The sequence below is a fragment of the Diabrotica virgifera genome, chromosome 5 (assembly GCF_917563875.1).
Source record: "Diabrotica virgifera virgifera chromosome 5, PGI_DIABVI_V3a".
In the NCBI taxonomy this organism is placed as follows: Eukaryota; Metazoa; Arthropoda; class Insecta; order Coleoptera; family Chrysomelidae; genus Diabrotica; species Diabrotica virgifera.
Window position 1 is genome coordinate 90417573 of NC_065447.1, and position 22046 is coordinate 90439618.

The 22046-nt window shown below is 33.0% G+C and overlaps 1 protein-coding gene across 1 annotated transcript in view; it reads right to left on the bottom strand.

Moving 5' to 3' along the window:
- Positions 1–22046, bottom strand: part of LOC114337758 (prostaglandin reductase 1) — a 67723-nt gene that overhangs the window by 10354 nt on the left and 35323 nt on the right. The window contains exons 4-6 of the mRNA XM_028288292.1: positions 12747–12926; positions 1068–1341; positions 375–480 (exon numbers count right to left, since the gene is read on the bottom strand). Of these exons, the coding sequence (XP_028144093.1) occupies positions 375–480; positions 1068–1341; positions 12747–12926 (560 nt within the window). The remainder of the gene's footprint in view (positions 1–374; positions 481–1067; positions 1342–12746; positions 12927–22046) is intronic.

Here is a 22046-nt window from a genome sequence, read left to right on the forward strand (position 1 = left end):
AGAATTTTGTCGGTACCGGTTGTTGCCAACCAGCCAGTTGGCTTATTGTGATTTGTGTATATTGTAGTCTGTGTGTTGAGTAATTACCTTGTTACTAAGTAAAATTGGCTTCATTGTCTTTACAAAAAATGGCTTATTGTATCAAAACGACTGCGGAGCTTTGAGTGGGTACTGATCTGACCAGGATTGGAACTTTATGATTTAAAAGATGACAATTTAATTTTTTCAAAATTAAAGTGAGGATTAGATTGGGGGTTTAATTTCATTTTGTAATTTCTTATTTTAAAAGATGGTAATTTTAATATGATAATATTTACCGCTAAATATGTGATTAAACTATCAATATATGATTAATATAATTTGTTTCAGATTACCTTTTGGTTTAACAGGTGTGTTATATGCTGATATTGATCCACAAACGGCGACTCGCCCAAAATCGTTCATCTGGTACAAAACGGATGAGCTTATTTCTCCCCCTACCTAAAAAATATGAAATTTGTTTTATTTCAAAAAATAATGATTTATTTACAAGCAATGAGAAAGTAATCGTTAAACCGTTCATTCAATAATTACTTCCACAAGACCATCCAAAACTTATTCGGATTTTGTGACTGACGTTTTAAAAGAATATAGACGGTCAAATATGTTTAAAAGAAATTGAGTCACTAATTATCACAATACGTAGTAATGTCTGGATTGATGTAAATCCTGAAATAATTCTAAACTAATTAATTCCTGGGTAGATGAAACTGTCAGGAATTATTAAGTAGGGGCAGTGTTTCTTTCCAATAAACGAAAAGAAACTGGAGAAAAAGAAAACTGAAAAACACATAGTTTGGAAAATTTTAGTGCATATAATATGTCCCGTCCCGTTATAAAAACTACTTCTCTAATGTAGAGATGACTCTCGTGAAAGAAAAAACTAAGTTAAAAAGAAAAAACATCGACCTATTTTAGATAAAATATATGTTAATATGTATTTGTGTCCCCATGCCATATTCTAATTATTTTTTATTAGCACTGATGTATATTACCAAAAAATATTTAACTACTTTATTATCACTTACGTTATCAAAATAGCAATCAACTCCTTTAGGTGCCACCTGCTTCAACTTTTCATCGATATTATCTTTTTTGTAATTAATAAATTGATCAAAACCAAGTTCTTGTTTAAGCCACTTTCCTTTTTCATCTGATCCTGCTATTCCTATGACTGTTAATCCTTTAATTTTAGCGATTTGTCCTACCAAGTTACCAACAGCACCAGCTGCTCCAGATATTACTATGGTTTCTCCAGCCTTTGGTTTGCAGACTTCTAGTAAACCAAAGTAAGCAGTCATGCTAAAACAAAAAAAATGAGGTAAACAGTTCAAAACATTCAAAACATATGAGTTGTTGCAGTTGATTATAAAGGGTAAAATCGAAGGAAAAATGGATCCTGGCTGACGATAAATATTCTGGCTGAAAAACATTTGCGACTGGTCCGAGTTAAGAATACAGACGCTTTTAAAAAAGCAGAAGATACAGATGAATTTGCAATGGTTATAGCCAACCTTCATTAGCGAACTATTTTAAATGGGAAGTAAGCCACAATTTTACCAAAAATTTTTTTTAACTCCTTTATTCCGCAATCTATCAGTAATGACAATGAGCGTCTTTGTTGATAAATGATTATGACATGTACAGGATGCTTAATTAAGCACCCTGTTTTATAATGTAGCTATTGCTAACTTTGTGGCATTACCTCTAATATTTACAATATGTTACTATTTACAAAAATATGTATATTACTAATTACTTAAACCTATTAATTAAGTCTCTTGGTTTGAATTTTTTTAATCTGCTTTCTTCATGTTCATGTAAGTCTTCAAACAACCGCTTAACTAACTCGTTAGGATGTTCAGACACTCTTTCGCGATATGTTGCACTATATTCACTTATCACTTCTTGCACTGTTGGAATTGCTAAGTCTCGTTGGATCACGTAGTTGGGTACGTAGTATGGAGCATCAAGAATCAGCCTTATCGTCTTGTTTTGGAACCTCTGTATTATATTTAGGTTGCTATTAGAAGCTGCTCCCCAGAGCTGGATAGCGTAGGTCCAAATGGACTTTATAATGGCTTTGTTGACCAGTAGTTTGTTCTCTAGAGACAATTTCGAGTTTCTGCCGATAATCCAATATAGACGGCTTAGCTTTAGTCCTAACTGTTTGCGTTTAGTGAAAATAGGTTTTCGCCATGTTAGTCTTCTGTCTAGATGGATTCCCAAGTATTTTACATCTTCAGCTTGAGGTAAATTGTTGTTGTTAAGTTGTACTGGTGGGCAAGTTTCTTTACGGAGTGTAAATGTTACATGTGTAGATTTTAGTTCGTTAGCTTTCATGCGCCATTTCGACAGCCATTTTTGTATCTTGTTAAGGCAGATTTGAAGTGGTCTTGATGCCATCTTTGGGTCTTCGTGTGAAGAGAGAGCAGCTGTATCGTCCGCAAATGTAGCTATTGTAACCATCGGTGTAGTAGGAAGATCACTTCTGTACAACAAATACAGGATAGGTCCCAGTACACTGCCCTGTGATACCCCTGATTTTATGGCGTTCAGAGAAGAGTGTTCTTGGTTTTGTCTGACAAGGAAGTGTCTATTAGTTAGGTATGATTTTAGTAGCAGTAAGTGGGGATATGGAGGTAGCTTCTTAATTTTATAGAAGAGTCCAATATGCCAAACTTTATCAAATGCTTGTGACATATCAATAAATGCAGCAGAACAATAACGTTTTTGTTGGAAGTCATCGTTAATCTTGTTAACTATTCTATGTACTTGTTCGATAGTGCCATGTTTGTTTCGGAATCAAATTGGTAGTCTGGAATTAAGTGCATCATTTCTGTTATAGACTTCAGCTTTTTGACGTATATTTTCTCGAAAATTTTGGAGAGAGTTCGTAGCAAGCTAATAGGTCGATAAGAGGTAACTTCATCTAATTTTTTGCCTGGTTTAGGGATCATTATTATTTTGTGCTACTTTCCCAGATCTTTGGGTAGTACCCTAGTTTGAGGACGGCATTGAAGATATATGTTAGTAATTTAAAGCATTTGGGTGTTGATTCCTGAAGCACTTTTTCTGCGATAAGGTCATATCCTGGTGCTTTTTTAATGTCAAGTTCATTCATTATTATATTTCTGGTTTCACTTACTAGAATTTTTTTTATAGGCAGGTCTATTTGGAAGGGTGCATTAAGTGTTTCGTCTATTTCTTTATCTACTGAATGCTGCTATGGATCTTATGGATGGAATACTTTTTTAAGTGTTCATTAAAGACTTCTGATTTTTCTTTGTCATTTCTTGCCCAAAAAAATGAATTTAATAACGTTTCGACGCCCAAGTCGGGTGTCGTTGCCAAATACAAAATAATACTAAATAAACAAAAATGTTGTTGCTTAGTAAAAACTTCTTCTGATAATTTATTTAATCTGACTCATTTATATCGGCAATTCAGGCATGTAATGTTCATTTTAAAGTAGAAGACTTTAAAATGATATTAAATATATTTCATTAGCGAAGTCGTCACTAGAAGAAGAAGAAGAAAGTCTCTAAATCATATAAAATTGTATCATAGTTTTTATAAGGTATTATGATTATGGCATCTCCAGTTCCTAATGTTCATTTAGACATGTTCAAGGTTCATTTTTCTACTGTTCTACTGATCATTTTACTAATAATTACAGTATTATTTTTATTTTGTCCCATATACAGGGTGAGGTAGATAAAGGGCCTATTAGAAATATCTCGAGAACTAAAGATAAGAGAATAATGAAAATTGGAATACAGGGGTTTTGAGGTATGAACTATTTAATGAAAATATTTTGGTCTCTTTGCTACTTCCTGATATACCGGAAGTTGATTGTAACTTCGTTATGTTAAATGGGACACCCTGTATATTTTTAAATTTTAGGATTCCGCTCGATGTCTTCTTTCTCAAAAGATGAGGTTTTTGTAATATTATACAGGGTAGTTTAAAAGATAATTACGGTTTTTTATAAATTTTGTAGCAAACTTCACACCCTGTAGAATTGTACTGATTTGATATCAAAAACCCCATTTATGTTCAAGTGATTTTTAATATAGTCTGTAATTACCAAAAATTAATAATATAGCGAAATGTTTAATCTTAGTGTACACGGTTGGTCGAAACTCGGAATGAGTATTTTCAAAGTTTTCTTAAATGTGTTCCATAAGTTATTCGTAGTTCTTTAAGCCAAACATTAATTGCAACAAAAATTACGTGAAATTTTATTAGGTTTGCCGTGAAAATATTCAATCATAATAGTTATTTATGATATAAGTGTTAAAAGTACACGTTTAAGTTTAAGGTAGGGATGGCGGTTTTTAACAAAAAACCGGTTTTCGGTTATACCGGTTTTTTTTTGCTTACGGTTTAACCTGGCGGTTATAACCGGCCAAAAAAAAACGGTTTTTGGAAAAACCGGTTTTCGGTTTTTTTAATCCAATAGGTTACAAAGTTACATTTACAATTACAATTTTCCTCTCCTCCCAAAATCAAAAAATTCCCCAGCCATTTCAACTTATAAAAAATTTCCCAGACTCTTTGAAATGGGATTTAAAAAAAATAATATCAACATAAATATTTTACTTAAAAATAAATTGGATAATGCAATATATCTTTTATTTTTACTACAATCAAAAAAATGTATCATGTATTACTGTTAACACGTTTGTATATATTTCTAGAATAGGTACATTTTAACTAATTTAATACTTCCTGTATGGGTGTATCGTTTTGAAAACGTAGGGAAATTCTTGGAGATTCGTATTCGTAATCAGTAATACGATATGCATAGGCAGAGCATTATTTTTGGTAATCAGATAAAATCATTCACCGACTTTCAATGTCAAGAGTTTAAGAGTTTAGTGTGAAAAATAGATGATGTTTGGCTTGCGTCTAATTCATACAGACACTTCTTATGTAAATATTATGATTACAAATACCTTTTCAAGGAAATATTACATAAAACTTAATAACTGATTCTGCTGGCTGATGTGAGATTGCACTTCAGTTTGCTTCTGTATTTATAAAATAAAATAAAATTTGAATTATGGTTTTGTTTGGAATAGTTACTTGAGAATAATAATTATTATGATTGGGATCCCAAATAATACCTAACCTAATCCTAATCACCGTAAAAACCTAATAACCGGTTTTTTCTTTAAAAAGAAAAAACCGGTTATAACCGTGACAAAAAAATAACCGGTAAAACCGGTTATTGCGAAGTAAAAAACCGGTTTTAGGTTTAAACCGGTAGGTTTTTCCCATCCCTAGTTTAAGGCACGCATGTGAAAGTTTGCAGAATGAGCGATAGCGAGTTCTGCAATTCACATGAGTGTCTTAAAAATGTACTTTTTAGACAACATCTACAAAAACTTTTACTTGAACTTGACTGATATTCCATTTTTATATTTTTTTGACATTTATTAAAATTGCCTATACGGTCAATAGTGCAGCCGATATGTGAAACAATTGTGCATTTAATGATAGAAGCATATCATTTGGACCACATATACTACACATATAAAGGTTCAAATTTAGATAGGAGGCCATCTCAGATTGTACCTTTTACAAAAATGGCGGGGATTCAAAATGGCGACTATACATATGTGACTAATAGCACGACAACTTTTGAACGAGACTTCAGATTTCAACCAGATTTGGTATATAAGTTATTTTTTTGATGTATAAGATCGAGGTCTTGAACCGGAAGAATCGGTTTACCAGAAGTTGTGTTTTTCCTGGTTTTTTTGTAAAAATATGCTGTTTTTTTTTTCAATTCTTCCACCCTGTATGTACTAATTTTTTAAAAAGCTAATACCGCCATTGAAAAGAGCGTAAAAACATTTTGAAGGAAATATTTTTAACTTTTTCGTTATGTTAATTACCATTTAATAAATGCAAAACGTATCTTTAAATATACCTATATGCGGCAGATTGGTGCAAATATTATAAGAATTATTGTGCATTTAATGGTAGAAGCATATAATTTGGTCCACATGTACTACACATATAAAGGTTCAAATTTAAATACGATTTAGATACGAGTCCATCTCAGTTTTTGTTCCTTTTACAAAAATGGCGGGCATTCAAAATGGCGACTTTACATATGTGACTAATCGCGCGATAACTTTTGAAAGAAACGTCAGATTTCAACTAAATTTGGTACATAGTTTCTTTTTTTGTTGAATAATATTGAAGTCTTGAATCAGAAGAATCGGTTTACCAGAGTTTGTGTTTTTACTGTTTCTTTATGTAATAATATGTTGTTTATTTTTCAATTCTTTCACCCTGTATATTATTTAGGAAATATTTTGAACTTTTCAGTTGTGTTAATAGCCGCGTAGATGCAAGTTAAAAATAGACAGCAAAATTGTAGAACAAGTAATGAAATTCAATTACCTAGGAGTAGAGATCACTACTGACAGGAATATAAGAACGGAGACCACAACACAAGCGACAAAAGCGGCAAGAGTAAGTGGTTGCCTCCGAGAAACCATATGGAGAAACAAATATCTGACCACGGAAAGCAAAATAAAAGTATACAAGACAACAGTAAGACCTATCCTAACATATGCAGCGGAGACAAGGACCGATACAAGAAAGACGAAATAACAAATCAACAATATCGAAATGAAAGTATTAAGATCAATAGCGGCATATCATTAAGAGACAGACAAAGCAACAGAAGAATACGAGAACGTTGCAAAATTCAAAATATTAACAGTTGGATAAAAACAAGAAAGAAAAACTGGAACGAACATGTAAATCGAATGGAACCAGATAGATTAGCGAACATCTGTAAAAACAACAAGCCGTATAGCAGAAGACCCGTTGGAAGGCCGCCGAAAAGGTGGAAAGACAATGTACAGTCAACAAGAACTGAAACAGAATAAGAGGCAGACAAACAGGAGTAATCCTAGTCGCGCGAAGAAGAAGAAGAAGAAGAAGAAGAAGAAGAAGAAGAAGAAGTTGTGTTAATTACCATTTAATAAATGCATAACGTATGTTCACATGTACCTATGGGCGGAAGATTCATTTTGAATGCCCGCCATTTTTGTAAAAGACTAAATATGAGATGGCCTCATATCTAAATTTGAAGCTTTGTATGTGTAATATGTGTGGTCCGAATTATATGCTTTTACTATTAAATGCACAATAATTCTTATATTATTATTTGCACGAATCTGCCGCACATAGGTACCTACATGTGAAGATAGGTTATGCATGTATTAAAAGGTAATTAATATAACTAAACAGTTCAAAATATTTCCTAAAAAATATTTGTACGCTCTTTTCAACGCCGGTATCACCTTTTTGAAAAATGAATATATACAGGGTGAAAGAATTGCAAAAGAAACAACATGTTTTTACATAAAAAAAAACAGTAAAAACACAAATTTTTGTAAACCGATTCTTCCAGTTCAAGACCTCGATATTACTCATAAAAAAAATAACCTATATACCAAATTTGGTTGAAATCTGACATCTCGTTCAAAATTTATCGTGCTATTAGTCACATATGTATAGTCGCCGTTTTGAATGCCCGCCATTTTTATAAAAGGAACAAAAACTGAGATGGCCTCGTATCTAAATTTGAACCTCTATATGTGTAGTATATGTAGTCCAAATTATATGCTTCTACCAATAAATGCACAATATAGTACGTCGAAATTATTCTAGTAAACTTTGAAAAGCTTCTCTTCTTGGTTGTCGTCTATCAGGGAGTTGCAGATGATAAATTCTTATTGCTAGTATTACATTTTTGTTATACTCTCCTAGAAAAAAAACTTTACTAATCAGTTCCCCATTACAAAAATTTATATTAGTAACGGTAGCAAAGCAACTTGAACTACAAAAATAATACAATGCCTAATGATAAAAAACTCGGTAGAATATGGTTTATTTTTATTAATATTTTATGCACCAACAATCTTAACACCGTAGGAATTTTGGTATCTCATCCAATATTAATAAATTAAGAATCATTTTAGATAAAAATTTATTTATTTTCAAAAAATTATTTATGATTGAATATTTTCACGGCAAATATAAAATTACACGTAATTATTGTTGCAATAATTCATGTTTGGCTAAGAAAACTACGAATAACTTACAAATTAAAGAAGTTAGGTATAGGGAATGCTTAAGAAATAAAGAAGTACTATAAAACATCATTTCATTACATAACTAAAATACAGGGGATTTCATTTAAGAAAACTCAGAAAATACTCATTCCGAGTTTCGACCAACCCTGTATACTAAAATTAAACATTTCGCTATATTATTAATTTTTATTATTAATAGACTATATTAAAAATCACTTAAACATAAATGGAGTTTTTGATAACAAATCAGTACAATTTTACAGGGTGTAAAGTTTGCTACAAAATTTATAAAAAACCGTAATTATTTTTTAAACTACCCTGTATAATATTAAAAAGCCTCATATTTTAAGAAAGAAGAATCGAAGACAATCCAAAAATATAAAAATATACAGAGTGTCCCATTTAAAAAAAACGAAGTTTTTTCCGGTTTCTTCCAATCAGCGTCCGGTATAACCGAAAGTTGCAAAGAGACCAGAATATTTTCATTGAATAGTTCATACCTCAAAACCCCTGTATTCCAATTTTCATAATTCTCTTACCTTTAGTTCTCGAGATATTTCTAAGAAGCCCTTTACCTGCCTCACCCTATACATTTCTTTTTGTATTTCATTAAAAATACATGGTTCCAAATTTTAAATTTAGATTGAGTTATTGATTTTGTTTCACATATTCTGTATAGCATCCATTGTACTCCAAAAATCTACTGAGAAGAGATCGTTGTAGGCAAGCCTACAATTATTCCTCGTTTAGCATTCTAACCCACCTCAGAGAAGTCTCAAATCTCTATTTAGTCTGATTTGTTCCTTTGAGGGTTAACAAGTTTGCGGCCACCCTTTTGTGAGTTAATTGTCACAATATTATGGGCTAAAGCCCGAATTGTTATAACTACTCAAAGCATATCAATATAAATTTTATTTACTTTGTTACAAAAATATGTATATCTACACTCACCGGCACAAAATTCAACACCCAAAATTTTTGATTAAGTTTGACAATCTATAACTTTATTACTTGTACTCTAATTTTCAAGATTTTTGTATCAGTTTGCAGGTACATAATATATTGATGTCGTTTTTTATTATTCCGGTTAGTACATTCTTTCACGGTTTTTGCTCTAAATTTTAAAAAACCGCTTGGATTGACATGAAATTTGGCACACGTATAGCTTACATGTCAAAGAAAAAAAGTGATATTGTGCCGATGTGTGCTTTTTCCCTGGGGACGACTTTCATCCCCTTTTGGGGGTGAAAAAATATATGTCCAAAATAAGTCCGGAAATGGGTAAACTGACTAATTTTAAGTAACTTTTGTTCTCTAGAGCTTTTTCGCTAAGTCAACACTTTTCGAGTTATTTGCGAGTGAATATGTTCATTTTTCAACAAAATAACCACATTTTTAGACGGTTTTTCGCAAATAACTGAAAAAGTACCTAAGTATTTTATCGAAAAAAACATTCCTAGCAAAAATATAGAATATAAAAAAGTAAAAAAAATTGGTGTACGCGTTAGGTCTGTAGATCTCATAGAACCAGAGTTATAGCCAATGAAAAATAGATTCATATTCACCAAATTTCAAATAGAATATTTCGACGTGAAATATCCAAAAAATTAAGCACTTTTTGAGAAAAACCCATTATAACTTTTTTAAAATGTTTAAAAACGCTTTATTTCTGTTTTTTACAGAAAGTTTCTAGCATTAAATTTAAGCAAGTTACGCTTAAAATAAAGTTGGTCCCTTTTGTTTTTTGGCAAAAAAAATTCGGGAAAGCCACCCCCTAATTAGCAACTTAAATGAAATTAATCGTTACCGCTCCACAAATTATATTAGTTATGTTGTATTTATATGATCTGTAAGTTTCATCGATTCAAACTGCTTATTTTTGAAAAAATTTGGTTTCAAAGTAAAATTTTTAAAAATTTTAATTTTCAAAAATATGCTTTTTTTCAAAATAACTTAAAAATTGTTAGAGATACCAAAACTTTCGAAAAACAAAAAATTCAGCATTGCTTTTCTGAATATCATGTATTTTTTTGTTTTTCTGTTAGACAAAAATTGATTAAGATTTGTTGTTTCTAAATTTGCATACATTCATGATCAGTGACTCGTTCAACCCTTTTAACTACAGCCCTGTAAATATAAGGACTTTGAACCGATGAAACTTACAGTAAACAATACATACACGAGTCAAGTAACTTGTGAAGTCGTAATGATTAAATTCATTTAAGATACTAATTAAGGGGTGATTTTCTCGATTTTTTTACCAAAACAAAAAGGGACTAACTTTATTTTGAGCGTAACTTGTTTACTTTTGATGCTAGAAATTTTTTTTTAAAAACAAAAATGAAGCTTTTTTTAAACACTTTAAATAAGTTGAAATGAGTTTTTCCCGAAATGTGCTTCATTTCTAATTATTTCAAGTTAAAATATTCCATCTGGAACTTGAAGAATATGAACCTATTTTTCATTAGCTATAACTCTGCTTCTACTAGGTATAGAGACGTGGTATACACACCATTTTTTTTAATTTTTTACGGGCTATGTTTCTGCTAAGAATGTTTTTTCGGCAAAATACTTACTGTTTGAGTTATTTGCGGAAAAACGGTCTAAAAGCGTGGTTATTTTGTTGAAAAAATGAATATATTCACTGCCAAATAACTCGTAAAGTATTGACTTAGTGAAAAAACTCTATAGAACAAAAGTTACTTAAAATTAGCCAGTTTATCCATTTACCGACTTACTTTGGACGAATATTTTTCACCCCCAAAAGGGGGTGAAAACCACCCCCAGGGCAAAAGCACATATCGGCTTAATATCACTTTTTTCATTGACTTGTTAGCTATGTGTATGCCAAATTTCATGTTAATCCAAGCGGTTCTTTAAAATTTAGAGGTTTTGCAATATGTTATCGTTAAAGAACGGACTAGGTAGAAATAGCTATTTGTATAACAAGGGAGGAAAGTGCAACTTTTCCTCCCGAGAATGAAGTTTACTGCCCGACGCGTAGCGGAGGGCAGTAGTCATTCAAGGGAGGAAAAGGCACTTTACTCCCATGTTATACATATGGTTTTTCCACCTTCCTCAAATAACCAGTCATTTTTTCATTTTTACTTAATTTATTTATGTAACTAACCAACAAAATTTATTAGAACTAAAACAACAAGTAGGTACAATATAACTGTCAACTGTCAAATATAAGTCAAATTATTAATGTAAACATTGTTAAATCAAAATAACAATTTACTGTTTTTTACCATTCTGCAAAATACAGGATGTTTTATAAATAAACGTTAAAATGTATAGATACTTCGTAATAGAAAATAGATATTATACAGGGCATCAATAAGTTATATTTCATGAATGAAATACCATGACGTCACTTTTACTTTTCCTCCCTAGGGAGGAAAAATATTTTCCTCCCTAGGGAGGAAAAGTACAACTTTGCTCCCTACAAACAGGCCCGGAAAAGTATACTTTCGGTAGAGGTAGGTGGAAAAATTTTTTGCTTAGATGATGGCATTATACGAGGGTGAATGGAAGCGTTGTATTTTCTCCTAATTTTAAAAAATTCTGTGGAAAAATTGGAGGACTGATTTTGTTTCATACTCCTTTTGTATTATCCTGGGCGTATCACTAAGGTTTTATTCTTGAATTATCCGAATATCTCTTTTCTTGTAAGAGCTGTAAATAAAAACACTGCTTTGAAATTTTTCTTAATTAAAAATACCAAACGCACTAAAATTAACAAAACAAAACAATTCAATATTGGGTATGTCCACCTTTTGCAGCAACGACTGTTCGCAATCTGTTTGGCATCGAATAAAGGTGTGTTATCCTTGCCTGGGAAATAGCCCGATATTTCTCTACCAGGGCCATAACTTTACCAAATTTTCGGGAGGCCTAGGATGAAGGCGAATAGCTTTTTTTAATTCATCCCATAAATACTCAATAGGATTGAGATCTGGGCTGCGTGCGGGCCATTATAATCTTATCAATCCAACTTCTATTTTATGAGTAAATCAGTGTTTTTATTTACGAAAAATGGTATAGCTCTTACAAGGAAAGAGATACTCGAATAATTCAAAAAACAAAAGTGTAGTGATGTCTCGGGGATAATATGACAGGACTATGAAAAAAAATCAGCTCTTCCATTTTTCCAACGAATGTTTTAAAGTTAGGAGAAAATACAACGCTTCCATTCATCCCTGTATAATGCCATGCAAGCAAAATTTTTGTGTTGCCGGAATAATACCAAACGATATCAATACATGTACCTACAAATTGGTGCAAGAATCTTGAAAATGGGAGTACAAATAATAAAGCTATAAATTGTCAAACTTAATCAAAAACTTTGTGTGCGGAATTTTGTGCCGGTGAGTATATTTGAGATGTCCCTACAGATATTAAAAAATGTAGATTCTAAAAAGCAGAAAATAATACTTTTGCAGATAAACAACACGCATAATTTAAAAAAAAATGATTTAAATAGTACCTACCTAAAAGATTACAAATTAAATGAGGAACAATAATAATAAATGACATTGATTATTAACTAATTTATCATACTTTTCACAATATTCTTACCCGGTCATTCCCAGTACTCCCAATCCTAGCGAAACTGGCAACTTTCCGTAATCTGGTAGAACATCCAGTGGTTTATCTTCATCTGGTATTTGTCCATTTGATATGGTTAGAGTTCGCCATCCAAATGGAGCACGGACATATTTTCCAATGGGATATCTTGTATTTTTCGTCTCTACTATTCTAAAAACAATCAGAGATAGGATATTAACAATAAAATGGGTTAAATTACACTTGCAGGAAAGCATGTGAAATTTACAGTTACTATTATACATGTGTTAGTCTTATGTGTCACTCACTTAAACTGCTTTTTAAGATCATTTTCAATCAAATTTAATCGAAACGCGAGGAACCAATGAGAAAAAATTGGGAACAAACGAAGCCTTATTTATCTGAAGCATGGAAGTATATTGAAATCTGAGATAATATCACAAAGGAACACGGAGATCCCATAACTATGTCAGGTTGGGAAGAATATTACAAATATCTGTTAACGCAAGCAAGACTACATTGCGAAATAAATTATTGAGACTTCAAAACAGATCCAATAGACGAAGACGAAGTACAGTCAATCAGTATGGACGAGATAAGACGAATTTTAAAGAAATGAAAAATGGGACGCCGCAGAGCGTAGGAACATCCCTATGGAATTATTAAAACTCTGACCGTCAATATTAATAGAATTGTTGATGGATATATTTAATAAATGTCTAATCAAACAAGAAAATATTTCAGAATATTTAAGCTTGGTGTATCAGCTCTATCGACAAAAAAAGAGACAAAAATAAATGTAAAAATTACAGAGAATTAAAAAAGAGTATGAGCAACAGAGATGGAGTTCCGAATGGGAACAAGGAGAAATAGAATAAATAACATAGAGATTAAGAAAATAATGGGAATGAACTCAGATATAATAGACTACATCGAACGGAAGAGATTAACCTGGTAAGGACAACTCAGAAGAGCAGACCAAAATCGTTAGATAAACAGAATAAGAGAGTGGAACCCAAAAAAAGGAAAAAAGGCAGATCCCGAATATTTTTCAGAGATGTAGTGAATGCAGCAATTAAAAGAAGAAATCTGCAGGAAGGGGACGGGAAAAACAAAAAAAAATCCGGAGCAAACGGTTGAGTGAAGGAATACAGTGAACACTGTGGAAATCCTTAGTATATACACAGAGGCATAAGCGTAATTAGCTCATTGGGAGGTTGTAGGGTAGATTGATAAAATAACGAATCGAAAACCAACATCAGGAAATAGAAGATCAGATCTCAACAAATTATAGAGAAAGGAACAGTCAGAAATTTCCCGATTAAATTAGGTCAGCTTGCTCATTCGGAGTTCAACTCAAGTTAAGCTCATTAAAGGAGTTTAAGGCATAAAGTGCGTTGTACGTGATACGCACTTCATGCCTTGAACTCTGTAATGGCGCTGAACTTAGCTAAAGGCCTATGAGACAGTGTCTTTAAAAAGGTTGTTTAAAATATTGACGAAGGTAGGTCTAAAAGTAATCCATACATTAGCGTTATAGTGAACAAGTACATAAATACAAAAACCGCCGTTAAATTAGAGAATACAATTTCAGACGCGTTTATTGTCATAAGAGGGTTAAGAGTTCTTTATCCCCACCTCTATTCAAAATTATATATTCAGGTAGTATTAAACAACTGGAGGAGAAAATGCACGTAGACGGGAATAGAACTTGAGAACAAGTACTTAACAAATATTTCCTCTGGCAGACGATCAAGTGATTATGACAACTAATGAGGAAGACATGGATTATATGATTCGAAAGTTAACCGAAGAATACAAACATTGGGGACTCACCATCAACATTAACAAAACGAAATATCTAACAATAAAGGACGAAGAAAGAGACCAACAACTCTCGATTAGAGATATAAAAAATGCGAAGATTTTAAATACCTAGACACAGTGACAGCGAAGAAAGAAACATAGAAATGAAACATTCAGCAGAAAATGTGATACAGACACCCAACTCATTACTTTGGTATCTTAAAATTAGTTAACGAATAAAAATGGCAATCTACAAGTTCGTTGTAGAACCTGTTTTGACCTACAGATTTGAATGTTAGCAAATGACAATAAAATAAAAGAAAAAATTGAAAGCGGTAAAAATGAAGAAGTAGGTCATATCCCAAATGAAGAAATAAGAAGAATAGGAAGGAATTATAGTACTGTAGATACAATAGAATCCAAACAACTTTTATGGATGGGCATGAACTTCGAATGAAAGACAAACAATGGCCAAAATTAAACTTCTCTTCTTCTATTTCAGCTTGTTTGCATCCACTGCTGGACAAAACCCTCCCCATGAGTCTCCACTCTTCTCTGTTTTGTGCTATTTGGTGCCACTTTCTTCTTGCTTTTGCTTTGATGTCATCTAGCCATCGTTTTTGTGGTCTTCCTCTACTACGACTGTGTTCGCGTGGTCTCCAATGTACCGGGTGACCCAATAAGAACGGCTCTCGGCCATATCTCAGGAACCGTTTATAGTACAGCTTTGAGAAAAAAATATTTATAATAAAAGTTGCCTAGGGAAAAGCCTGGAAATTATTTTCATAATTGTAGGTCCACCGCTAGAGGGCGTAATTGAATATCAAAAATTAAAAAATCAAAATTTTACAAAATTCACCTAATGAAAGGGCACTGGAGATCCAATCATCGTATTCTTCATACAATTCTGCACATATTTGATTTAACAAGTTTAAGTCTACCTTCGCAAATAAGAGGTGGGGGTGAGTGGGAACCTTCTTATGAAAAAATGGCTGTAACTCCGGTTCTGCTGAATCGAATTTTACATACTTGATCTTGTTGAAACCAGCTCTTTTTCTCCAATGTAATAGTTTTATTTGTGAAATAGCCTAATAAGTAATATGCAAGCTAGGAGGCGTTATTTAATTATTTCCAGAAATCTAGTTTTCTTTGGAAAATATTAAATACAAGTATGCATTTTTAATATTGTATTACAAAATTAGACCAAATTAGCAACATAATACCGGAAACTGCATGTCGATACCTTTTTTCTATCTCGAGATATCTTAAGAAATGTGTAAATTTTAAACATAACTGTTACTATCATCTGTAAACGAGGTTAAGGAAAAGTAGTGTGTTATGGAAAAAACAAATAAATATTTTCCAGGTGTAAACGTATATAATTAAAGACAAACAACACTATTAAATATAACATAGAAATAAAAGAAACTACTTACTTAGTCTTAGTGACTGCCTAATGTTCAAATTATTGCCCATCATTTACTCTTTCAAGGGTAGATTAAATAGCAAGAGATTTAACTGTTTTAGGCTTTTATTAACGGATATTTAGACGGATTAAAGACCTTGATTGTGCCACTAGGCCCATTACTCGAGAAAACATGATCTAAACTAGAATCTAGAGAATACGAAACGCCATTCAAAGCATTGCGAAAGCAGAAATTGAGACTGCTGTTCAATCTACTCTTGAATAAGTAAATGCTTGCATCGAAAATGATGGACAACAATTTGAACATTTATGTCGTCACTAAGTATAAGTAGTTGCTTTTATTTCTTTGTTATATTTTATAGTATTGTTGGTCTTATTGTTGTTTTAGTTAATTATATACGTTTACATCTGGAAAATGTTTTTTTGTTTTTTCCATAGCACGGTACTTTTCCTTAACTTCGTTTACCGGTGACATTAAAAGTTGTTTAAAATTTACACGTTTTTTAAGATATCTCGAGATAGAAAAAAGGTATCGACATGCGGTTTTCGGTATTATATTGCTAATTTGGTCTACTTTTGTAATACATAATTAAAAATGCATACTTGCATTTAATATTCTGCAAAGAAAACTAGATTTCTGAAAGTAATTAAATAACCCCTACTAGCTGGCTTGTTCCTTATTAGGATATTTCGAAAATATGACTCTTACATTGACATCAAAGAGCTGTTTTCAACGAAACCATGCCTGCAAAATAATTGGATTTAGCTGAACCGGACTTACAGCTATTTTTTCATAAGAAGGTTCCCACTCACCCCACCTCTTATTTGCAAAGGCAAACTTAAACTTGTGAAATCAAGTATGCGTAGAATTTTATAAGGAATACGATGATTGGATTTCCAGTGCCCTTTCATTAGGTGAATTTTGTAAAACTTTGATTTTTTAATTATTGATATTCAATTACGCCCTCTAGCGGTGGACCTACAATTATGAAAATAATTTCCATGCTTTTCCCGAGGCAACTGTTATTATTAATATTTTTTTCTCACAGCTGTAATATAAACGGTTTCTGAGATATGGCGGAGAGCCATTCTTATTGGGACACCCGGTACAATCTATCTCGTCCACCTGTCGTTGTTTTGCCGTACCACGTGTCCTACCCAGTTCCAATGCATTTGCGCAATTCTTCCAATTACATCTTCCACCTTCGTCCTTCTTCGCGCTTCCTCATTTCGTATATGTTCCCTCAGAGATACTCCTAACATAGCTCGTTCGATCGCCCTCTGTGTCGTTCTCAATCTATTGGCTGATACCTCTGTAAGTGTCATGGTCTTCATTCCACAAGTCATAACTGGTAGAATACAACTGTTGAACACCCATTTCTTTAGATTTATTGGTATCTTTTTGTTTTTTAACACATCACTGAGTCTTTCTACTGCTGACTAAGTCATTCGGATTCTTCTAGTTATCTCTGCCGTTTAATTCTGTTTGCCTAGCTTGATCGTGTGACCTAGGTATGTATACTCTTCGACACTTTCGATTTCACTTCCATCTAAGTCGATTGTGATATTTTGATTTTGTCGTCACTTTTGTTTTATTTAAATTTATTTTTAAACCGATTTTCTCATATTCTCGTTTCAGTTCTTTCAGCATGCAGAGTAACATTCAACTATGTTCCATGAAATAGAAGCAGAAGAGGAAGACGAGTATTGGAATGGAAAGAAGTAATCAGAGGGATACTGAGAAAGAAAGCCATAAATGACGTGGAATGAACCGAAAAACCTAGAGATCGAAATGCGGAATGCGACAGAGGCTGTAGGATTCTCGAAGATATACGTATACATAATTTAAACTATTAATAGCAAGATTTTCTCTCTCTAAGATTTATTTTGTGTATATTCAAGGATATCTGATCAACATTATAACCTACAACGAAAGTTCATTGGGCGACCAAAGTATTATTAATCTTCCTTTAATAAATACTTGCTTAAATTTTTATTTACCTATAAAATTTGTAACTATTTCAGATATAAAATGTTTGCTTTTATAATATAAATATATCACATTTCTAGAACAAGAGAATATAATTTTAAGTTACAATTCACAAAATACCTGAAAAAATAGTTATTTATGAAACAGTTCGTGAAGTGTGCTTTTTGCGAACGCACGCGATTTTTAGAGCACGAGCGACAACGGAGCGAGTGCTATACACTGCGTAAGTTCGCAAAAAGTACTTCACGCACAGTTTCATACAATATTTTATCTACGATAAACAAATAAAAAATCTGTAACTCTTCGTCACTGAAATTCATTTCTATTCTACAACTTTTAGAACTTTGACATTTAAAAATACTAACTACTTTCAAACCACAAAACTGTCAAAAATTTTGTTGTAAGTCATTGCTCATATTGTCATCACCATGACTACGCGAATGTTAAGGATATTTGATTATATGAAAGTGTGCCAAAAAACCCATTGAAAGTGTGCGAAAAAGTAAATCCCATTTGAAATACATTGTTACTTCACGCACACTTTAAACCCTTCACGCACTGCTATCTATAATGACAGTTTTCACAAACTAAAAACTTATACATAATATGATATAGAGTAGATAAAAGTAGTTTAACATTGAGCTACATTTAGTAAGCACTACGAAATGCATGCAGTTATCAAAAAGCTAAAATTAAATAAAGTTTTAAAAATGTATTAATCCAAAAAGTGTATTAATAGGCCTGGATACCGCGTACCAAAAAAAGTTGATTAATAGCAAGCTGACAATTTGTTAATAGCTTAACGGTGTCTAGTCAGACAAACTTTGATGTACGGGAATACTGGAGGAACAGGGGAAAAACATCCCGTGTATTTTGTCGGACAGAACATCCAATTTATTTGTTACCCTTTCATTAAACTCTCATGCAAAAATCAGATTGCTATTACTAACCAACATGATTTCTGTCATTTGACATTTTCTTCGTGTTCCACTCATTAAAATGCCCATTATAATGCCAAATAGCAAGCTGACAATTTGTTAATAGCTTAACGGTGTCTAGTCAGACAAACTTTGATGTACGGGAATACTGGAAGAACAGGGGAAAAACGTCCCGTGTATTTTGTCGGACAGAACATCCAATTTATTTATTACCCTTTCATTAAACTCTCATGCAAAAATCAGATTGCTATTACTAACCAACATGATTTCTGTCATTTGACATGTTCTTCGTGTTCCACTCATTAAAATGCCTAGTTGGTAATAAACACCAGTCTGATTTTTGCATGAGAGTTTAGTGAAATAGTAACAAATAAAGTGGAAGCTCTGTCCGACAAAATACATGGAACGTTTTCGTAGTCTGAGGTTCCAAATTTTTAACCTGTTCCACAATTAAAACTTCCCCTGTTCCAGTGTTACCACACATCAAAGTTTGTCCAACTAGACACCGTTACGTTATTAACAAATTTTCAACTTGCTATTAATCAACTTTTTTTTGGTACGCGGGATCCAGGTCTATTAAACTTATTTGACATCTCTAGGCAACTACTTCGTTAAATTGTTTGAAAAACGCACAACATATTTTTCATTTCCATTTACAACCAAATGTATATATTATGTAGTTTTAGCTTTTTAATTCATCAACTAAATGGGATGGAAGGTTTGACGTTCTATGACTTTTAAAAAGTAATCATGAGGAAACTCTTAACAAGATGTTATTCAAACGATTTTTCAAACGTGTTTTGAAAGTCCCATAAGTAACAAAAAATTATTTTAACAGGTGTATTATATTTTTAAGTGTTTCAAGTTTCTAGTATATTGTAAAGTGATGGATTAGAATAGAAAATGAAGTCATCTAGATTATTTGCAACGAAGTAGGCAAAACAAAACAATGAAACTAAATATAATGTTTCATGTTGTTCTGAAGCTATTTCCTTGTCGCATTTTTGTAATCAACTATTTTCAATGGGAAATAAGCCACAATTTTACCAAAAAAATGATTTTTAATAACGTTTAGAAGCCCAAATCGGGTTTCGTTGTCAAAATACAAAATACTACTGTTAATAAAATCATTTTTTTTTGGTAAAATTGTGGCTGATTTCCCATTGAAAATAGTTGATTATAATATTTCATGCACAAAAAACATGCTTTTTTCAAATTCGTAAAAATATGCGTGATATATTATGCGTGATATTGCCAAAATGTTGTAGACCTAAGCTAATAGGGATGACTAATTCTCAAACATTGAAAGGTAACAGGATGTATCATCATAATCAATGACATTCGTCACTCTTTGCCACGTTTATTCTTGCCTTCCATATTTGTTGGTCGTGTGTCACTATTTACCATTTTCTTAATCCCATTTTCTCGAGATCCTCACTGACTGCATCTTTCCACTTTCTTCTAGGACGTCCTACAGACCTTCTTCCCTCTGGCCTTTCCCAAAATACTAGGCTTGATCAATAGAAATGTATCTTTGTTTCATACAAATAATGGCATACTCTGTTTAAAGAATTTTTGTGGCTGTAGGTCTAAGAATTATTTAACGGCATTTTGTATTTCTTCGTCCACCTGATGAAAAGAATTACCTTCTAACGCCATTTTCAGTGGCCCTCTCTCTCTCTCCCTCTCTCTCTCTCTCTCTCTCTCTCTCTCTCTCTCTCTCTCTCTCTCTCTCTCTCTCTCTCTCTCTCTCTCTCTCTCTCTCTCTCTCTCTCTCTCTCTTGTCCTTTCCCCATTACTGAGTATCGTGATTTCTTCCAATATTCCTAACAATGTTTCTCCATTGGTCTCTATCTTCAGCTGCTCTAAGAGCCTCGCAGAATGAGATGAAAAGATATTAAAATCTTAGAGCCATAAATCGGAACTATAGCGTTGATACTCTAATATCCTCTATTTCTTTCATTGTAGATTTTTTCACTTCCTCGGAGACATAAGGCCGAGCATTTTCGTGCAGAAGAATGACAATATTTTCTGGACGTTTTGATCATAACGATTGATAAACCTTGTTTAAGTTTCCCTGTATAAGTATTCGCTAATATGCACTCTAGTTTCCGAAAACTCCATGAGCAACTGTCTTTCATGGTTGAAAAAACATGTTAACAGGACCTTGCTCGCAAAAGGTTGAAATTGGTATTGCCGCACGCTGATTGTACTTGGACGGATTTTTAACAACAAAAAAACAACAAACAACAAACGGATCAGTGTGATGTGTACAAACATAACTTTTATAGACATAATATATGAGAACTTTAGTTAATTGAATATAATTCTGTCCACGGCCAGGCGCAGATCTAGAAATTTATAATAGGGGGGGGGGGCTAGACTTTTAGAAAATATTATTATCCAGATTTAGCCATACGGCTCATGCTCCATCTAAGTCTATGAGCCCAGTACGGTCCCAGCATAGCTTGTAGTTGTCGTTTTCAATCATTCTGTTAGAGACGTATTGATACCAACGGAAATGGTGGGTTTGGAGAAGTCGCTGTTTATTGCCTAATATCTGGTGAATAATCCTTGCTACTGAAATAACGCCTGGGAGCCCGCGGTAAGATATTGGATAGTTTAATTTTGCTTGACATCCATATCGGCATTTGTCATTTGGGACTTAAAGGTCTTCAGATAATTTTAACTCGGAATAACCTGATCTTAAATGGCCAGTAGGAAATCCTGTGTTTCCGCAAACATCCTTCCTTATGTCAACCAATAGTTCGACGCTATATTGCCGACATGTGCTTGGCTGATCTCATTGAGATGTCGCCCATACAGAGCAACGGTGTAACCAGGATGATCCTAAGTGGGGGGGTAAAACTACTGCTAAATACATCCATATTGGGGGTTATAACCCCCAACCCCCGGTTACGCCTATGATACAGAGGAGATTTACTCATCCCGATTCGCATTTTTGTCTTGCTTGGAAAGGTGGTTTCTGCTCATTGCTTGTTCCATCAGTTTAAGTCGCGCTGTTTCATCTACTGCCCAAATTGTGCGACTTAGAGTAGATGTCTCACCCTGCGTCTGACAATAGGTTCTTAATTTAGCAACCAGCTTCTCCAGTTGCTCACCTATACCCATAACTCATCTTCCTTCTAGAT